Source organism: Protopterus annectens, chromosome 4.part0, assembly GCF_019279795.1.
Source record: "Protopterus annectens isolate FY-2018-M chromosome 4.part0, PAN1.0, whole genome shotgun sequence".
NCBI classification, from domain to species: domain Eukaryota; kingdom Metazoa; phylum Chordata; order Ceratodontiformes; family Protopteridae; genus Protopterus; species Protopterus annectens.
Window position 1 is genome coordinate 931,514,917 of NC_056733.1, and position 21,531 is coordinate 931,536,447.

The 21,531-nt window shown below is 43.3% G+C and overlaps 1 protein-coding gene across 1 annotated transcript in view; it reads left to right on the top strand.

The window, feature by feature from the left end:
- Positions 1-21,531, top strand: part of KNTC1 (kinetochore associated 1) — a 3,090,908-nt gene that overhangs the window by 1,549,462 nt on the left and 1,519,915 nt on the right. The window contains exon 37 of the mRNA XM_044068909.1: positions 18,721-18,865. Coding sequence (XP_043924844.1) covers positions 18,721-18,865 — 145 coding nt within the window. The remainder of the gene's footprint in view (positions 1-18,720; positions 18,866-21,531) is intronic.

Here is a 21,531-nt window from a genome sequence, read left to right on the forward strand (position 1 = left end):
TAAAACCAACACAGGAGGTGACTGTAACTAAATGCAGGTGGTTTACAGGGCAAGCTGCAATGACTGTGAAGCATTTTATGTGGGGAAAACACTCCAACTTAAAAGATTTCTGTCCATCTTTCCAAAATTAGAGCTAAGTGCAAGAATAATGCACTGACTCAGCACCTGCAGCTTCACAAAAGACACACTGGCTTTAAATTTCAAATTATTGACCATGTGGAACTTTTGGAACTGGAATGAAACATCCCTAGTCTTTTAGAAAAATGTGGACTGCTGTGGCAACTGAAACTGAACTCTCGTAGAAAACCAGAGCTTAATTATTATTGCTCCATAAAAAGCATACTAGAACTCAGAAAACTGCCCCACTGTTTAAAAGACTATTAATAGTCTGACTGATTAATGCTGGTATTACACTCTAATATACATGCTAATATTGTTATAAACAAATATCAAACACTGTAAATATTTTACACTGAAAATAACGGACATTGCTGCTGTTTTCTGATACTTTTACTCATTTAAACTGCTTTCTTAGATGCCACACTTTAACAGATTCCTAGGGCCTTAATGCTCTATTTTTAAACATTTTCACTGTATTTCCACCTTAGCAATTATAAATATGGATGTTAAGTTGTCAATCTCGCCTTCATTCTTGCTGGATGGGTTCGGAGCCGATCCTCGGCTCCGACTCGGCACTTGCTTTAGCTTGAGAACTCCTTTTACCAGCTCGAGGCAACCCTATATCCCATGATGCAAGGCGGAACTACCTCAGATCTCGTTTGCCGCTTAGCGAAAGAGGTCTCCTTTGCCAGCTGAGGTAAGTAATTTTCTTGTCAAAAGAGAAAAAGCTTAGTTAGGGTTTTATTTCCCCCTTGTTTCCATTTTTATAGTCTGTAGTGTGTTACAGCCCACCCTATTCCCTTATATTTCAAAACTTTTTATTTCCTTTAGTATAAAAGTTTAGTTAGGCCTAAACCCCATTGGTTAATCCCTACCTGTGTCTTGTGTGTTAGGGGATTAATTGTGTGTGTTTGTTGGGGTTTGTGTGTGACTTCCTCCTAGGATAATGTCTAAGGAAGGCAAGGTCTCAGGCTTCAAGAAGTGTGACTCGTGCTGTCAGAAAATGTCTCTGACAGACGGTCACACTTCTTGTGTTTACTGCCTGGGGCCTTTGCACCTGCAGGACTCCTGTGCTTTGTGTCACTCTTTTAGCCAGAGAGTCCTGCAGGAACGGAGGAATAAGCTAATCCTCCGTGGCTTACTTAAGCCAGAAGGTTCTCCCTCTAAAACAGGGTCTGGGAAACCTTCTAAGCCACCGAAGGCTCAGGCTTCAGTATCCAAGCCTCCTCCGGTGGCTCCGTCGGAGCCGAGATCGGCCCGCTGGAACCGATCTATCTGCTTCAAAAGTAGTGGGTTCGGCACCGACTGGTTCCGACACCCGGTCTACTGTGGCCTTGTCGGCTCCGGCTGGAGCCGACACCTTATCCAGCATCGGAGCCGAGACCTTCGGCTCCATCTGGAATTCAGGGACTTCGGCTCCGATGACTTCGTCCCGAAGAGATCTCGGTCCCCGTTTGCAGAGTATCCACTCGGCCCGGGTCTCCTCTTTTGTCGGAGCGGAGCCATCAGAGCCGATCTTCGAGATCTTCCAGGCTGTCTGACCACGACTTAGAGAGGGTGGTAAGCAGGCTGTTGAAGTCGCAGGCACTGGCCCAAATGCTCCATAGCCCGTCTCAACAGACTTCGCTATTGTCTCACCCTTGAACTTCCTCCTCCGACTCCACACCAGAGTTCGGAGCCGGAGCTTCTCGGGACAGCGACTGTTTCGGCGCCGGAGCCGATACATCCTTCGGCTCCGTCGTCCTCGGCTCCGATCTCCTCCTTGAGGCCTTCCTTGGAGGGATCCGGTCGTCAGGTTTCCCTTGTCGGCTCCGAGGGGGCTAGTGGCATCGGACCCTTGTCCGACCCCGCTCTCCCTCTCGGGGCTTCGGCTTTGGTAAGCTCGGCACCGACATCTGCCTCTGAGCCTTCCCTCTCAGTGGAGCCGGGAATTCCTGTATCCTCGGATTGGGGATATTCCGGCCTCCCGGGGAGGGGAGCCTTTGAGGTGATGAGGAGTGTCCTGGCCTCTGAGCCAGGTCAACGGTCCATCCCTCTAGCTCCTCCCTCTTCAGTGCCTGTAGACGCCTCTTGCCAGCCTCTTGCTCTCAGGCCCAGGGATCCATCGCCCCAGGTTTCCCCATTGGGAATTTCCTCCTCTTCCGAAGTTTCTCCTGATCCAGCAGGTGAACCCCTCGGAAGAGGACGTGTAAGAGGAAACACACAGACTCCCCCGAGTCTACTACATCGGATACCGACTTAGATGAGTCGGAGGGTTCCCCACGATCCGGCTCTGAGGATGTCTCCTTTTCAGACATCCTTGAGCTCCTCAAACAGAGGGGGAATTGGCCATCCATTGATCTCTCCGAGGATGAGTCGGTATACCTGGAGGCTTTTGGATCCCGACCCTCCACCTCCTGGGTGTCTCCGCCTTCGACCCACTTATGCAGGTAGTGGCTCGGAAGGCGTGGGCGGCTCCAGATTCTGTGGAACCTGTCCCCAGGAGACCATCCAAATTTATCACGGCCCCTTACGGACAAACAGTTTCTTTCCAAGGGCGTCTCTGTGGATGCTATGCGCGTGGCGGCGGCCACTAAGAAGGAACTGGCGGATCCTTCAGTACCTGTCCATCCTCCTAACAAGGATTCTAGGACCATGGACAGGTATGGAAAGCGGATGTTTTCTTCAGCGACCTTTGCTATGCGTTCGCTGAACTACCTTTGTCACTTCACCAGGCTTCAAAGAGATATTCTCAAGGAACTGGGTGAAATGGTCCAGGATCCTTCTGCTGCTGGGGCTCAAGAAAAGATTGCCTCACAGCTAGCAATCCTAAATTCCCTATCCAACTCCTCCATGCGGCTCATATCATATGCGGCCGATGGAGCGAGCAGGGCCGCAGGCAGAGGAGTTGCTCTTAGACGCCAAGCCTGGATGCGGCTTTGTAATTTTGCGGACCCCTTTAAGGCGTCCTTCACCAATACCCCCTTTGATGGTTCGGCTTTGTTCGGACCTCAGGTGAAGGATACCTTGACCAGGTGTGAGCAGGACGGTAAAACTCTTTCTGCCGTTGGAGTCCATTTTTCCACTCCTTCTAGACCATATCCCAAGGGTCAGAAGGGGGGGAAGATGTGGTTCCGCAAAGCCCAAGGAGCTACACCGGACACATATGGTCAGTTTACCCCCAGAGGCAGAGGGGGTAACAACAATAGACGCCGCCCTAGAGGCAGGGGGGGGTCCTCAGAACCAGGGCAACAGGGAGTCTCTTCCTGAGAAGCCCTTTCAGCATCCCTGAGGTGTTGCCCGACTGTCCACCCTTGGAGGCAGTCGGGGGAAGGATTTCGCTGTACCCAGTAGCCTGGCAATCCCTATCACAAGATATGTGGGTACAGTCGATCATATCCGAGGGTTACAAAATCCCCTTCGAAAGGTATCCCGTGCCTCAACAATCCCTTCCAGACATCTCACCCGGTCAAAGGGATTTGGCAGAACAGGAGGTTTCAAAGCTCCTAGAAAAAAGAGCCGTCCAGACTGTGCCGGCAGACCAGGTAGGATCCGGCATCTACTCGAGATTCTTTTTGGTCCCCAAAAGGACGGGAGATTGGAGACCAATATTAGACCTGAGCAGTCTAAACAGATTTGTCAAGAAGGCAAGATTCCGGATGGTCACGCTTCAGTCCATTCTGCCCTTTCTGGGCAAGGACAACTGGATGTGCTCTATAGACCTTCAGGACGTGCTATCACATAAAGATTCACAGGCGCTCCAGAAGGTTTCTCCGCTTCGCTAGGGACCAGTCATTACCAATTCAGAGCCCTGCCCTTTGGCCTCACTTCAGCCCCCAGAGTGTTCACCAAATGCATGGCAGTGGTCACAGCTCATCTGAGACGTCAAGGATTCCAGGTGTTTCCTTATTTGGACGACTGGCTCCTCTCCGCCACCACCAGGTGTCAGCTTCTTCAGACCAGAGACTACACTCTACAGCTTTGCAGGAGTTTGGGAATTTCAGTAAATTTCGAAAAATCTTCTCTGCTGCCTTGCCAATCTATCACCTTTATAGGCAGAATTAAACACCGTCAAAATGTTAGCCAGACTAACAGATCAAAGAATTCTGGACATCCAAAAATTGCTCAGATTTTATTGCAGAGCAACAAGGTCAAAGCCAGATTTATACTGAAGGTTCTAGGTCTTATGGCTGCGGCCATTGTTCTTCTACCACTGGCTCGCTTCCACATCGTCTTCTGCAGTGGATGCTATTCACGCAGTGGTCGTACCACAGTCTCCCGATGAGGCACGAAATCTTAGTCACACAGTCGTGCAGAACTCATCTGAATTGGTGGATATCTTCCCCTCTTCTTCATCAGGGCCGACCCTTTGTTTCCCCTCCTCCAGTTGCCACAGTCACTACGGATGCCTCTCTGATCGGGTGGGGGGGGAATTATCAGGGCAGGATGGTCCACGGGACGTGGCAACCCATAGAATACCATCTGCACATAAATGTCCTGGAGATGAGAGCGGTGCTTTTAACGTTGCAGGCCCTCAACGACTTTCTTCCCACGGGGACTATTGCAGTACAAACGGACAACATGTCCGTGGTCTGGTACATCAACAAGCAGGGCGGGACCAGGTCCTATCCGTTGTGTCGAGAAGCTCTCAGACTTTGGCAATGGGCAATCACCTCTCATCGGTTTCTGATAGCAACGCACATCCCCGGCAGGTCCAACCTCTTGGCGGACAGGCTGAGCAGATCCATTCTGATGCTTCACGAGTGGTCTCTCAATCAATCTGTAGTGGATCAGATTTTTCTGCAGTGGGGCACTCCTTGTTGCGATCTTTTTGCTACTCCTCAAAACAACAAGTGCCCGATTATTTCACCCTCTTTCCCTTCCAGGCCAACCCCTGAGAGACTCTCTAACCCAGGATTGGCCCCGGGGACTTCTGTACGCTTTTCCTCCTTTTCCCTTGATTCCACAAGTCATTCAGAAAGTCACCGTTTTGAGAGCCAAGTTGATTCTCATTGCCCCTTATTGGCCTCGACAAATTTGGTTTCCGTCTCTGCATCGTCACCTTCTGGTGCAGCCCTGGCATCTGGACCCAGTTCCGGATCTCTTGATCCACCAGTTGGGTCAGCAGCACCGGGCCATTCATTCTCTCAACCTCACTGCTTGGTTGCTCCACTTCCTTCCCTAGCCAGGCTTCCGATGATCTCTGACTCCGTCAGAGACATCTTAGTGTCTTCCTTAAAGTCGTCCGCTAGGACTGTTTATGCTAGCAAGTGGCGACGTTTTTCTTTTTGGGCAAATTCCAGGAATATTGATCCCTTTACTGCTCCTGTACATTCTGTTTTAGATTTTCTGGCGGAGGTTTTTCATTCAGGATCCTCGTCATCTCCAGTTAAAGTACAACTGGCTGCTATTTCCAAGTATCATGTTGGCTTGCATGACAATAACATTGTCTCATAGATTATGCAAGGCCTTTCTGAGAGGAGTTTTTCTCATAAAGCCGCCTATAAAGCATCCTCCTCTGCAATGGGATCTAAACTTAATGTTGGCATCCTTGATACTACCTCCCTTCGAACCTTCTGCTTCATGTTCTTTGAAGTTATTGACCTGGAAAAACTATATTCTTACTGGCTGTCACTTCAGCAAGAAGGGTTTCCGAAATTCAAGCTCTCTGCATTCGTTCCCCTTACTTGGTTTTTCATAAGGACAGAGTATCATTAAGAACGAACCCTTCCTTTCTCCCCAAAGTTGTGTCTCAAACCAATATTAACCAATCTGTAGATCTACCAGTCTTCTTCCCAAACTATTCCGACAGAGCTGAACAGAAGCTTCATTTTTTGGATGTCCATCGTCAGCTCAGGTACTATTTACATAGAACTAAACAATTCAGAAAATCGGACCAATTGTTTGTCTCCTATGCAGAAAACAGGATAGGTCTTCCAGTTTCTAAAGTGACCTTATCAAGATGGTTGACTTCCACCATTTCCTTTGTGTACTCTCTCAGAGGCAAGCAGCTATCTTCTAAACCAAAAGCACACTCAACCAGGAGTCTATCCACTTCTGCAGCCTTTCAGGATAGACTACCCATTGATACTATTTGTGCAGCAGCTACTTGGGCCACGCCTCATACCTTTGTCTCTCATTACAAGTTGGACTTGGCCTCCAGAGATAGGGCCAGTTTTGGTTCCACAGTTCTCAAGAGTCTGTTCCATTGAGCCACCCGGGATACAGGTGCTAGGGACGCGGTCCCATCCAGCAAGAATGAAGGCGAGATTGACAACTTAACATTTAGAAGTTATGTACCTACCATAACGTTCCATGTTAGTTGTCTTCTCTGCCTTCTTTCTTAAGGCCCTCCCTCCTACCCCCTGGCCTGGACAGATCTTGAAGAGTTCCTATCAGGTTGTTTCCTCCTGAGCCTTCATATGAGGACTCTTTTTATGAACTTGTTTTCCTAATTATGTTAGGTTAGTCCTTAGCAGGGTAGGTTATCTGCCAAACGAGATCTGAGGTAGTTCCGCCTTGCATCATGGGATATAGGGTTGCCTCGAGCTGGTAAAAGGAGTTCTCAAGCTAAAGCAAGTGCCGAGTCGGAGCCGAGGATCGGCTCCGAACCCATCCAGCAAGAAAGAAGGCGAGAGAAGACAACTAACATGGAACGTTATGGTAGGTACATAACTTCTAATTTTCAGACTACTTTGGTGTTCACTTGTAGATTTATGCACATGTTCATTAACATTATATTTTTTTTACACACAAACCTGATGAAGTATTTATTTGATACAAAGGCGATCTTTGTTAAAAGTGTTTGTTTCTAAGTTATTAATATTTATTCTGCTAGATGTCTAGTGGTAGATCTTTCTGTTAAAGTAGTCATTTTGTTAGCCAGTTGGTTTCTTAATAAAGTTTGGATTAGTAGGTTAGCCTTAATAAGTTGTTCTTTTATTATATATTTTTTAAATTTAATTTGTCTCTAGCTTTTTAGTTTCAGTTCTAAGGTAACACAGTCTCAGTTTACACTATGGTGTTAAGGGGAAGGGGGACTTGGTTAAAAGAATGAGTTTATTACGTTTATTGCTCTTAACAGAACTACCCGCTGTAACCATTCCCTTGCTCCAAATAACCCGATTATATATAAATAATGAATGTCTTTAAAGGAAAACTCCACCCTAGAACTAAAAAAAATGTTTTTTCACTCTGTTTTTGTTTCCTGACCTATTTTAACACCTCAAAATCACTCTAAGTGCTTTAGTTGTAATTTTAGCCTATTTTCCACAACATGGCTACCAATGGGGCTTGATGTATGGATGTGATTTTGTACTCCCTCAAGCCTTTCTCTTTCCCATGATACTTTGTATGACTCATGCTAGACATAAGGAAGTGACTTTGAATTCCCATGCTATTGACATATAATGGGATTTGGGAGAGTCACTGTTTTCTTTACCTTCTGTAAAAGGACTGCTTCTTTTCTGTCTCTAATCACCCTCATTTATGTTTGGCTCAGACCTTGTTTTACACTGTACTTAGAAGTTATCTAGCTACAGCCAGAAAAGTAACTAATGTTCAGTGTTTTGTTTTGACATCCATGACATTTCTGTGCTTCTAGTTAGGAGCCGATTGTTATCAGTTCAGAGCCCTGCCCTTTGGTCTCACCACAGCAGGTACAGCACAGCTAAACTTCCTGTCCTGGGAGAGTGCTTCTGGTAATGATTACATCTGCTGTAAGAGTTTGAGTTATACAGACCTTAACTTCCAGCCATCCTTACCTAATTTTCAATAGACAGTGTTTCTCTGTACCAGTCCTTCCTTTATCTCTAAGGTTGCCTGAGAAACCACGTTGAAGTACCCTAATCATTTGCCTGTTTTCTACCCTAACCACTCTAACAAAGGAGAGTATTCTGTGTTCAGTGGATAGACACATTCAGGAAAGAGAAGCAGTTGACCTGAATGTCATTTTCATTCATTCCTCAACTGATGGATTCAGATCTGATTCTCTGATCCAACTCTGCCACTTCTTCCACCTCGTGGAACATTGAAACTCTTGAGCTCCTCTGTATACCTGTAATGCCCTTGGCACTTAACATACCTTAGATCCCGTTTGCCGCCTTAGCATACGGATGTGGTCACTATATACTTTGAGTATAGCGACTTTTTTCTTGCGTTAAAACTTTCATTATAACTTTATAACTCTATAACCTTATAAACTTATTTTCTTTATATCTTTCTTGCGCTTCCTCCCTTTTTACCACTTATTTACTTCTGTAATGCTCGATTACCATTGCTCATCGCTGGTTTTCTCTCCTTACTGTACTTTTAAGTACATCTTTTTTACCATTGTTGGTATTTTTCCCCTTTTTCATTTTTCATTACCTTAAAAAGAAAGAAAAAGAAAAAAAACACTAACTTTGCTTATTTCTTTCTTTAAATTCCAAATGTGTATATTGCTTAGGCCCAGCACATCTTGACACTAACTGTAACATTTGTAAGGCTATTAACCCTAGAGCCTTGATTGATAAAAAAAATTAATTAATCCAAAGAGGTTTGCTCCCCTCTAAATCTGCATCAACATGTGGGACTGAAACACCAAGAAATCTGGCAAAAAGTATTTGAGAAAATGTTCCCCAGATCCAAACTCTTTTTCAGTTCCAGGGTCTGAATTTCCTTGTAAAATTCTAAGCCTTCAGATCCAACCCCTTCGGATCCAAAGTCTAGTTCTGAAAAATCACCTAGGATCCGATCGCCGCAGTTAGTGTCTCGTCTTATAGGTTCATAGGTTGGTACTAGGCTATCGGCCCTAGGGCCTGTACAAGCCTAGCCATAACAATTCCCTGGATATTTCTTTGCACAATATTTACTTTCCTGGACCCCTGTCTAGCAGGGCGACTGATGTGATTCCCAGGGTGAATTTTCTATCTCCCATCCAGTCATCAAGGTTCCTTTTGAAGAGGGCCAAGGAGGCGCTCTGCTTGACATGTATGGGCAGTCTGTTCCAGGGTATGGGGTGTCTCTGCTCAGGAACCTATCCGTCCAGCATGTTTTGTTCATTGTGATGACAAGGTTTAGATCCCTGGAGCGTGTGGCTCTGAGGGATTGGGATTTCTTTAAGTGGAGCATGTCCAACAGCTCAGGGTTTGACATGGCCATGTATGTTCAGCAGAGATCGCCTCTGAGTAGATGATATGCCACAGAGTACAGCTGGAGTTTTTTTAGACAGCATAGGGCATCTGCCTTAGGCCTGTGATGCTTTTAGTGAGGTATTTCTGTGGCCTTTTCAGCTGTTGCAGATGTCTTGTGGGGGTACATACCAAACGGGGCATTGTACTGTATAATGGGTCTAATGAGGGATGAGTACAGTGGGACAATGACCTCCTTTTTTCTGGATGAAAAGCCCTTAGTGATGAGGTGTGCCACATAGAAGGATTTCCTGACTGTTGTGGCGATGTGGTTATCGAAGGTGACACCACTGTCCACCTGTGTCCCTAAGTCTCTCATCACACTTTCAGTGTTTAGTGTACTGCCACCTATGTGGTAATTCATGGGTACATGGTTTTTCCCCAAGGGGATAACTATACATTTCTTGGCATTAAGCTTGAGCCCATGGCTCTGGCACCAGGCATCGGTTTCTGTAAGGCCCTTTTGTCGAATGTCCACATCATTTGGTGATTCAATAATGGGTCCTAGTTTGCAGTCATCTGCAAACTTAGTTAGCCAGAGTCCCTTAGTGTTGGCCTGTACTTTAGAGAAGTAGATGACAAACAAGAGCGGTCCCAGGACTGAAGCTGAGGTATTCCACTTGTCTGGAGCTGGATTTGGAGTCGGCTACTTTTACAGTCTGAGTTCTGTCAGTAAGCCAGTTGGCAACTCGAGTGATGCTGGGATTTATGCCCAGCTTAGTAAGTTTATCTCTGATTCCAGAGTGGGGGGTGGTGTCGAAGTCCTTGGCGAGGTCCAGAGAGGCTATGTGGACCGCCTTACCCTCGTTCACAGCTCTGGAGACTGATTCGAAGAAGTCAGGTTCAGGAGACAAGATCGGCCCTTCAAAAACCCAAACTGGGTGTGATCCAGTGTTTGAAGGTTGCCAATGTCTTTGTTTATAAGTTCCATGAAAATGCCTTCCATGCCTTGCAGATCAGGCTCATCAGACTTATGGGATGGTAGTTCCCGGGATCCAAGGTGGATTCCCCCCTTGTGGAGTGGGATAACTGTAGCTGTGCGCCACTCGGTGGGCATGAAGTCTGAGGTGAGGCTATGATTAAACATGACACTTAGGTGAGGTGCCATTTCATTTTGTAATATACAGCCCAGGATGTCGTCTGGTCCCATGGATGCTGATTCTTAGCTTTAGAGGGTGCGGTTTCTATCTGTGTGGCTATGATTACCGGAATTTGGCAATCTTTTGGTATTCAGATGGGCCCTTTAGGGGGTGAGAGGGGGTGAAGTTGTCACTACATCGATCTGCCAGGATATTGGCAATATCCTTGGGATCAGTATATTTAATGCCATTCTGTTGTAGCTCAGAGCAGATCTGAGCATTGCCATTTAGATTTTTGACATAGCTATAGAATTGCTTGTGGTTGTCTTTGGAATCTTTGGCAGTTTTATTTCCATAACTAGCTTTGGAGGATTTTATGAAGGATCTCAGCTTCTTACTGAGGCTGGTAAAGGAGATTTTTGCATCCTGGGATTTTCCTGTTTTCTGCGACAGTTTCTTCCTTCTGTTGTATAGTTTGTTTATGGCAGTTGACCACCAGATTGGCTTCCTTTTTTTTGGAGGAGAGCGTCTTGGTTCTATTTGGGATGGCACGATTCATGGGCGAGTGGATGTGCCTGTACAGTGCCTTATTGTAGGATTCAGCAGTCGAATTTGCAGCTCCCGTCTGCATGGGTGTCATGAAGTTTGTCACTTCTGACTTGCGTAGCATGAAGTTGGCTTTTGGAGAAGTCTTTTACAGAGGTTTCCTTACTGGGGGTGGGATGTTGATTGGTAATGACCAGGACTAGGATATTGGAGCCCCTGGTGGGACAATGGATTAGTTTATCCAGGGCGTTGGAATTTAGGAATTCCAAGAACTGTTGGGAAAAGGTGTTGGTACCAGAGTAGTTTTCCCAGTTAATGGCAGGGTAGTTGAAATCACCCAGTATTAGGGTGTTTGGTTGCATCTTAATATTTTCCAGTATGTTTAGAAAGGTGTAGTGAGAATCTTGGGGCATGGTGGGGGATCTGTAGCAAGCTACAGTTTGGATTACAGTGTTACCTAGTGTTAGTTGCACCTGGAGAATTTCAGATGCATGGTGTTGGGCAACTAGCCAGGAGGTGTGAATATCCTTGTTGAATATGGACAATCCTCCACCTTTAGTGTTTCGGTCTTGGTATGGTGGCCGAAAAGTGTGGTAAGAGTTGTAGCCTGGTATTGCAGGGGTGCTCTCTGGAGCCTTGAACCAGGTCTCAGTTACTGCACAGTTATTGATGTTCTACATTTTTAGGAGTGCGTTGAGAGAGTGCATTTTGAGGTTTAGACTTCTAGCATTTAGTAGCATTACCTTCAGATTTTGCATGCTTGTATCTGTTAATGGTGGTGGTTTTGTCCTTTGAACCTTGCCCAAGAAAGGCACTATATGGGTGGCAAGAGCTTTAGCCAGTAACCTGAATCCTAGGGGTGACATGTCTGCCTTCTGAATTTTTGGAGTGGTCTCTGAGACATCACCATTTTTTTTGACAGCATCCTCTATGCAGTCTTCCAAGAGTCTGACTGAAGCCAATGTGGACAGGATGGTGAGAACATTTTTTTTATGCATATTCAAATGTTTTTTTTTTCCTGACTCTGACCACATTGGGTATGGAGACCTTTATTAGTACTGCTCTTTCATTATTGGTCCTTCTCTTATCCAGCCATTGGTTGCTGAGTTGGCGGATCTGAAGATTCCAGAGTCATCTACACTGAATCCGAAGATACTGATATCTTCAGCTCGGGTGGCATCTCTGAGTGGATTGGCACCAAGCACTTTGGAACTGGAAGACTCTTGGAGCAGTAGTGTCAGCCCCGGAGCCGGGGCATTGGAATTGACTCCGAAGCTGTCTGATTCGTCTCTGCCCTTTGGAGCTTCTACACTAGTTAGCTCAGTTTGGACTCCCTCCTCTGGTAGTTTGTCTTCGGGGTGAAGGTAGGCTGCAGTCCATAAACATGTCTTACTGGATCTGTCTATTTATCTCTGAACCATTCTGCTTTTGACATGGAACAGAGTACGCTCTATACACTAAGAGTTTGGACTTCTATCTCCTCCTCGACTCTGACTACCCAACTCCATTTGACTCTGTGTCTAGAGCCTCAACCAACTGTGCCACTGGGGCAACCAGCACAAACTAGCCTCCAAGACACCCAGCAGAGTATACTTATTTCTTCTGGCACTTCTTCAGAGCATCTCACTGAAGAAGTTCTTAGGAAGAAAAAATGTAAAAGGAGGCAGTTGGACTTGCCACAAGAGTCCGTCATAGATGATACCAACTTTGATGAGGAGGAAGGGTCCCCAAGATCAACATATCATTTGGAGACCACCTAGAACTCCTAAAGCAAATGGGTGGCTGGTCTCCTGACAACCCTTCCCAAGTGGAGTTGGTATTCTTGGCGACTTTTAAAGCTGGCCTATCTACCTCCTGGGTGATTCCGTCTGACAATAAGCTCATTGATTTGGTCTGTCTTCAGATGTGGAAGGAGCCTAATACCAACAAGCTTATCCCCAAGACACCAGATATGATCCTGGCACCACCTAAGGGCACAGCTCATTGGAGCAAAGGAGTACCAGTTGATGCCATAGTCATAGTGGCAGCAACAAAAAAAGGAACTAGTGTAACAAAGTTCCTCTGTCCACCCCCCTAACAGAGTCTCTGGGGTGCTGCACAGATTTGGGAAGTATATCTATGCTTCAGCAACCTTTGCCCATAAGTCGCTGAATTGTTTGGCTCACTTCATGAGACTACAGAAGGATTTGAGTAAGGAACTTACCAAATCCTTCTCTGGGACTTTATCCTCCGAGGCAGAGAGTTCTATTGCCTCTCAGTTGGCTTCCCTTCTGTCCATTTCAAATTTATCAATGAGGCTTGTCTTCCATGCTGTTGAAGGTACCGCATTTGCTTGTGGGTTCAGGCATTTCTATCAGGAGACATGCCTGGATGTGCCTGCGTGACTTTGTGGAACCCTTCATATCCTCCTTCGTCAGTGCTCCTTTTGACGGAAGTTCCTTATTTGGCCCCAAAGTAAGACACACTCCCTCAGTGTGAGCAAGAAGGTAAACCCCTGTCTGGTGTGGGCATACTTTTTATGACCCCTCAACAGATCTTTTCTAGGAACCAATGAGGTGGATGGAAAATGTGGTTCAAAAAAATCGAGGGGTCTCTTCCAAGATACACATGGAGACATTTCCCCCCAGGGAGAGAAGAGGAAATTCAAATGGAAGACAGCATCCCTGCAGCAGAGTTTGTCCACATAATCAGTGATCTAGAGATACCTTCTCTGACAGATCCAATCAGCGCTCCTGAAAGGGAGGCCCAACTATCCACGTCTGGAGGCAGTCAGGTGTCATTTATCCCTGCACCAGAGAGCCTGGCTAGAGATTGCAAAATATTCCTGGCTGCAAAGGATTATATCTAGAGGGTGTATAATGCCCTTTTTCCTTCATCTCCCTTTAGTAGTAAACAAAATCCACAATCTTCCACAAAATCAGAGGTAACTAGCAGCAGTAGAGATAAAGAAGCTGCTAAAAAAAGAGTTATTTAAGAAGTGACCCCCCCCCCCCCCCAACAGGAAGAGTTCTGAACTTACTCAAGATTATTTTTAGTGCCATAGAAAACAGGACTGGAAACCAGTTTTGGATCTCTGCAAACTAAACCAATCAGTACAGTACACAAAGTTGTGGATGGTCATGGTTCAGTTCATTCTGCCTTTTCTGCCGAAGGACAGTTGGATGTGCTTGATAGACCTTCAGAATGGGTGCTGTATCAAGATGAATAAATGATCCAGGAGATATGTATGTGTCTGTATGGGAACCAGTCATTACCAATTAAAAGTTCTACCCTTTGGTCTCACCACACCCCGCAGGGTGTTTACCAGGTGTAAGGCAGCAGTAGCTGCTCACTTGAGTCTGCAGGGATCCCAGATGTTTCCATATTTGGATGACTGGCTCATAACTGCTCCGAACAGGCATGATCTGATTAAAGCACTAGAGTATGTACTCCACTTAAGCTCTCTCTCTCCTGGGGACTACAATCAAGCACAACAAATCCTAGCTTGAACCAACACAGATTTTTGAGTTCATTGGAGCCTTGCTGAATACATATCTATAACAGCCACTCTCACTCTGTTGGGAGTCCAAACTATTTAACTCCACGTCACAAAGATCATTCAAACAACTTCTTTTTCAGCTCAACTGATCCTTCAAACGGAGTCCATGTCAGCGGCAATCATTCTGGTACAGTTAGCAAGGTACCATATGAGGAGCCTTCAGTGGACTCTAGCAACTCAGTGGTCCATTCTTCACCAAGCTTTATCCGGTCAGATCAAAATAATGCAGGCTTGAGAAAATTACCTTCTGTGGTGGATGCACTCTGATCAGATAAAAGAAGGTCACCCCTTTGTTATCCCCAGCCCAAGGCCATAGTGACCACAGATGTTTCTGAGATCAGGTGAGGGGCACTTCATAGGAAAGATAGTCCAAGGCATATGGTCCCTTGAAGAGACCAACATGCATATCAATGTTCTGGAAATGAGAACTGTCTTCCTAGTTTTGCAGGCCTTTCAAGACCCTCTTCCCCCTCTGGACTTTTGAGATCCAGATGGACAATATGTCAGTGCTCTTGTACATCAACAAACAAAGGGGAATCCAATCTTTCCCCTTTTGTCGGGAAGCTGTGAGTGTGTGGCAGTGCGCAGTCTCATCCAATCATTTTCTGATAGCAACACACATTCCAGGGAAATCCAATGTCATTTCAAACAAGTTAAGCAGGTCTATTCTAGTGCCTCATGTGTGATCCCTGGGGACAGCCATGCTGCGTCCTCTTTGCATCTCTTCTCAACAATACGTTCAGGAGGTTCTTTGCTATGATCCCCCCTTCCAGGGAAGTCAAGGAGTGACACTCTTGTTCACAATTGGCTCCCTGATCTCCTTTATGCCTGACCCATTACCTCTAATTCCCAAATTTCTTCAGAAAGTGTCTCAGCTGAAGAGCACAGTTACCCTTATTGCCCATTATTGGCATTGTCAGATTTGGTTTCTTTTCCTTTGGCCTCATCTCCTCCATGGAGTCTGGATCCAGCACCAGACCTACTGTCACACCCGATAGACATGATTCATCCGGATATTTTAGACCTAAAATTGACCACATGATTTCTCCTTTTCCATTGATTGATAGGCGGCCCAGGCTCTCCTGCCATGTCCATCACATCCTTTTATCATACCACAAGGCTTCCACTAGGAAACTGTACAAATATAAATGGAAAAGATTTGTCATTTGGGCACAGCAAAATGATCTGGATCCCTTTTCAACACAGCTTCCTGAAGTTCTTGACTTTTTAGTATTTTCAATGAAGCTGCTAGCTCTTATACTGTAAACTTTCAACTAGCTGCTGTTTCCAATTATATAGGAGTAAATAACTTGTCTTTGGCATCCTCCAAACGTTGTAAAGCCTTTCTAAGAGGAACTTTTCTACTTAGAACCTTATTTAAAGATCCGACCTCTCCTTGTGATTTGATTATTGTTTTGCAAACTTTCACTCAATCCCCATTTGAATCATAAGCTAAGTTTGAACTAAAATTTTTGACCCACAAAACTCACTTTTTAGTGGCTATTACCTCTGCCAGAAGAGTATCAGAATTACAGGTTCTATCATCAAAACCTCCTTATTTGATTTTTCATAAGGGTAGAGTATCCTTATGGGGACCGATCCTTCCTCCCTTTCTAATGTGGTGTCAGAATCCAATACTAACCAAACCATCAACCTCCCAGTCTTCTTAGCAAATTTCTCAAACAAAGGAGGGTACATATTACATATTTTGGACAATTATGGTTTTATTCACAAAGAACCAAAAATTTCAGGAAGTCAGAACAATTATTTGTCTCCATTTCAGAGTCAAAGTTAGGTAAACCAGTTTCTAAAGCGACTTTAATGAAATGGTTAACTGATTGCATTACCTTTATATACAAAAATTGGGCTTGCCTTTACCTAAAACACTAAAAGCACATTACACCAGATCTGTGGCAACTTCAGCTTTCTTATCTAGATCTTGATTGAATGATATTTGTGCAGCTACAGCTTGGGCTAATCTTCATACTTTTATTGCTCATTACAAACAGGATCTGGTCTCTAGGGGAAGAGCAGCATTTGGCTCAGCGGTACCCAGAAATATCCTTCCTTAGAGTCATCCCAGGATTTAGATAGCTGGGCACTCTGTCCCATCAGCTGAGGAATGAATGACAATGACATCAGATAAAAAATTGTGTACTCATAACATTCCATCTGTGTTGCACATTTTCATTCTTCCTCACATTCCCTCCCACCAGGCTCCTCCTTATTTAACTCTCTTAAGGATCGAAAGACGCCGGAGGAACTACGGTTCTTTGAGTCCCAGATTCTGTTGGTTTATCTTTTCCTTATGCTGTGCAGGTATAATGGGCAGCAAACAAGATCTGAGGTATGTTAAGTGCCTAGCGCATTATTGGAAATGTATAGAAAAATATATATATAAAATATATTTAACTAGGATCGCTTGTGTGTGTGCTTCAGCCTAGGGCATTATTGGAAATGTATAGAAAAATATATATAAAATATATTTAACTAGGATCGCTTGTTTGTGTGCTTCAGCCTAGGGCATTATTGGAAATCTATAGAAAAATATATATAAAATATGTTTAACTAGGATCGCTTGTTTGTGTGCTTCAGCCTAGGGCATTATTGGAAATGTATAGAAAAATATATATAAAATATATTTAACTAGGATCGCTTGTGTGTGTGCTTCAGCCTAGGGCATTATTGGAAATGTATAGAAAAATATATATAAAATATATTTAACTAGGATCGCTTGTGTGTGTGCTTCAGCCTAGGGCATTATTGGAAATGTATAGAAAAATATATATAAAATATATTTAACTAGGATCGCTTGTTTGTGTGCTTCAGCCTAGCGCATTATTGGAAATGTATAGAAAAATATATATAAAATATATTTAACTAGGATCGCTTGTGTGTGTGCTTCAGTAAAGGATATTCCAGTTTTAACTCCACTGTGGACTGCCTAGCCTTTTCTATTTGATTATTTTGTAGCACATATTTTACAGTTCAATTTTTATTACGTGAACGAAGTGCGTAACATAATTCAGGAAGTAAACATCACATCCTCTACACTGCAGAGTTTCTTTTTAGTTTGTTTTTTAATCTGAGAAGTAACCTACTCTCTCAGAACAACTTGTGAGCTATAGCTGGTAAGACCACCATTTAAATGAACTACCGCCAAAAGCAGTTTTTGCAAAATTGCACCTGCTTGCTGGAACACAATTCCAGAAGACATCACACTAGCATCTGAACTTAAACATTTTAAAACTCAACTGAAAACTCATCTTACCAAAGAGAGCAACCATCCAATCCAGGCTAAACATGTGGGAGAGCAGTGAGATCAGCAGTCATGTCTGTTTAGATGCGTTTACCTGCAAGCTATTGTGATATTATAGAATAAGTTTAAAAACCTATTCATACAGTCTCTGTATGATGTTGTACTTATTTGTGAAAGTAGCAGCTGCATATTTTAATGCGTTTACAACTGTACTTACTGTTTCCTTTGTTTTGAAATCCCTTTTTTAAGTGCCAGCAGAAAATTATAATCCGGTGTCATTATGTACATGTATATATTCTTCTACAATGTTTATGTATCTCATTTTACCATTTGGCCAGGGTTGCAGCTGATAAGGGTCTTTGGACCTGTCTAGTAAACTTGTTAAAAAATTAAAATGAATAAAAAATAGATATAAATAAGTGAGAAATGAACAGAACGTTTACATACTCCACTATCTGTGAGGAAAAAGGGTTGGCAATCCGTTCACCAGATTTACATGTAAGTAATGTTGGAGAAGTGCTTTGCTTTATGTGGAAAGAAGGGCGAGTCCAAGGAAATAGCATTCTCTATGATAACATACTTGTCCCTCCAACATGTTCTATTTATGTTGCAAAAAAGATTAAAATCTCTTGAGTGGGTGTTTATGCCCTCATTAGATTTTCAAGTGTGCAACAAATCTGACAAGATAGGGTAAGTGAGGCAAAGATTGCTTCCCAGTAGCCTGTATGACACCAAAAAGAGGGACAATACCTTAAAACAATCTGCATGTTTTTTATGGTTTAGGCCCTTGATTTTCTTTGTAAGAAAGCATTGTGGGTATTCAAGTTGTCAGATGTTTAAACAGGTCTGTACTGAAGAGGGCATTGTACTCAATGGATCAACCTGATGAATATAGTTAAATGATCACATCTGTGGTCCTGGACATGATACACTTTGTAATTGTGCAGTAAAATGGACATTTTTGTTAATTATCAAGAATTAATGTATTTGTAATTCTTTTTCTTTTTATGTGCGTTCTTTGCAATATAGGCTGATGGTTTTGGAGTTGATCGAGATCCCTACAATGAGTGGATATATGATGATGATTTTACTGAAGATGGAATAGTTCTAGACCCTTTAGGGGTTCTGCCATTTATGTATGAAGTCATAACTGCTTGTGTTCCATATTCCCCTGGTAAGTAGCTTGTAATAGGTGTTTTTAATGTGTTTAGATTTCTCCAGTTATAGGTGGCATCATTTTTTGAGGAGTATTTCATGATCCTTTTTAGACTATGGATCATTGAGGAAGACATACTTTAAAACTCGTATCCATTGGGAGCTTTTTGGCTAATTTTTAATCATTCTGCATTGGCTCACCTCTGATAATTTGAAATGATCCTCTGTAGTGTGGTGGAATTCCTGTATAAAAGGAGGGACTGCTATATAATTTTTGGTTGTAGCTTTTTTTTTTTTTTTTTTTTACTAAAATCTCACAAATTGCTGTTACTCAGTGCATAAAAATTGTAAATTTGTCATACAGTTGATTATCTTTTTTGTGTTAAAGTAATTGAAATGTGGCCTTTATTGTGGTGGATTCCCTCTTCAAGAAATGCATTTGTGGACAGAAAGAAAACCCACCCTGATTTTGATGAGATGTTTTTGTTTTTTTAGAATTGAATGTTTAAGAATTGGGAGTTGCAAATTTTTCTTTCGCATCCCACTTGGATGACTTCTTTAGTGGTTAAGTCTGTCAGTTAAGACATGTTGTGAGAAGAGGTTGCTTCTCTCTTGCAGAGAAGACATCATTGCTGAATTGATTCTGTATTTGAAGGAATGTCATTGTAAATGAAAAAGGTCTGTCAGTCTCCGAATAGGGTTAAATTCCCATTTTTTCCTGTGTAATCTACTTAGGTGATGTTCCTCTGAAACATATGACATAGCTGGTTTTATGGAATTCTTTCTTTTGATCCCAGTTATTGGTGGTAATACTGTTGTTGATTTGGTGTTGACAAATTTGGTCTGCTTTGGAGAAATTGTGCCTGGATCTTCTTGGGAAGAACGTGCAAGCTTCCGCAGCCAAGTTCCTCTACATTTTAACCAGAAAGTACATCTGAATAAATTGTGAGGTCATTTGTTTAGAAAAAGTAGAGAAAATTGACTGAAATACTCTTCAGCTCAGAGAGGAGAGTTTAGTGGAACCTGGGTGTTCTAACATTATGGACCTTCCTTGATAGGTCAGTGATTAAGTTTTCTCTACCAGTCAGAATTCAGTCTTGTTACAATCCCTAAGTTTAAGGAAGTGTACAATGGATGCTGACAAATGCCATGACATTATGCAGAAGCCCACCAATTCATTTCAGTTAATCATATGTTTTGGATCTTGATTGTGATTCATCTCTCTGAAAAGTTCTCACTCTCCTTGCATAAAACTGTTTGGGCACTAAATAATAATTCAGGATCTGCACTGGCAATTGTCTCTGTTGCTTGTGGGAAGAGCCTGATGTTGAAGTACTGTTGTGAGTGCATTAGTTCAGCTTACACACACATGGATTATGGTGGCAAAAACTTTGTTTATGATTCCTTCCAAGTACTAGGCTAACTGCCCCTGTGGACCCTTTTCAGCCTAGCCAGTTTTACTTGATGGGAATCAAACCCCATACTTATTGTCTGTGAGGTAAGCATCTCAACTATTATGCTAATGCCCAATGGCATTCTGAACTAGCTGTTGAACTATGAACTTGGATGACACTGTTGTATGGGAACTACCAGAAGCTTCCACTTGTAGTCCCAAGTCTCTGAACATCATTTAAAGTAACATGAATTGAATTTAAGACTTTTGGTAAGCCCTGTTGCAGGTATATCTGTTATGGAAACATCTCTGAAATCTCCATTGGTATTGCGGTCTTTCTTGACTAGTGAGGACTTGTGCTGTTATTCATGTTTCACTTTGGCAAGGAAGGGCCTGGAGTAGGAGAGATGCCACATCCCTTTTACTGCTGGGGGGAGAATGTCCTTGCAATATAGGTACTGTCCATCTCTGCCTGATTGAGTGGCATATTTTGCAGACTGCCTTATCAGAGTGACCTATTCCTGAAGTCATCCAGCCATGGATTGTGGGGTAATTTGTTAGAAGAAAATCATTTCATGAAGGAAGGTCAGTTTGCTCAAACTGGAGAGACCTGGGGTTTCTGCTGGATACTCCTGTGTATGTACTTGTGGTTCATAGCTTCAACTTTGACCTCTAACTGTAGCATGGTAAACACCTGTTTGAATTGCTGGTTTACAAGCACACACACTGGAATCATGACCTGACACTAGCACTGTGCTTGGTACACTAATAGCAGAGTAAGGCTTTTTTAGCAGGACATGGATGAATGACAGTGGCACACTTTACACAGCTATCTGTACAGACAGACACTTATTTATATTTATTTTACATTTGTTGACTGGGATAGTCTGTCTGGGTGTGAGCCCATTTTCGGCGGAGGCCCGGGGAGAAAAGCTCCAATAAAACAAGAACAACATTGGCAGGTACAGTGTTGGTTTTACATAGAATTTAACAGCAATATCTAGAGACAATAAAGAAATTACAATATACAGTAGGCATATTAGTGAAAAGGATAAAGTTATTACAATATAGTAAAGTCATATATATATCTATAGATATATATATATAATTTTTTAATTTTTTTTTTTTTTTGAGGGCAGGGGTCCATCTTTATTTGATCATTTGAGTATCCTTTAAAACGTGTACATATGTATACCTTTACAAAAGAAAAGAAATTATCAAATTATACTTTTATTGTAGGTAGCTGATAGGTGGTGTTAAGTGGGAGTGGGGTATACATGAAAACTAAAATT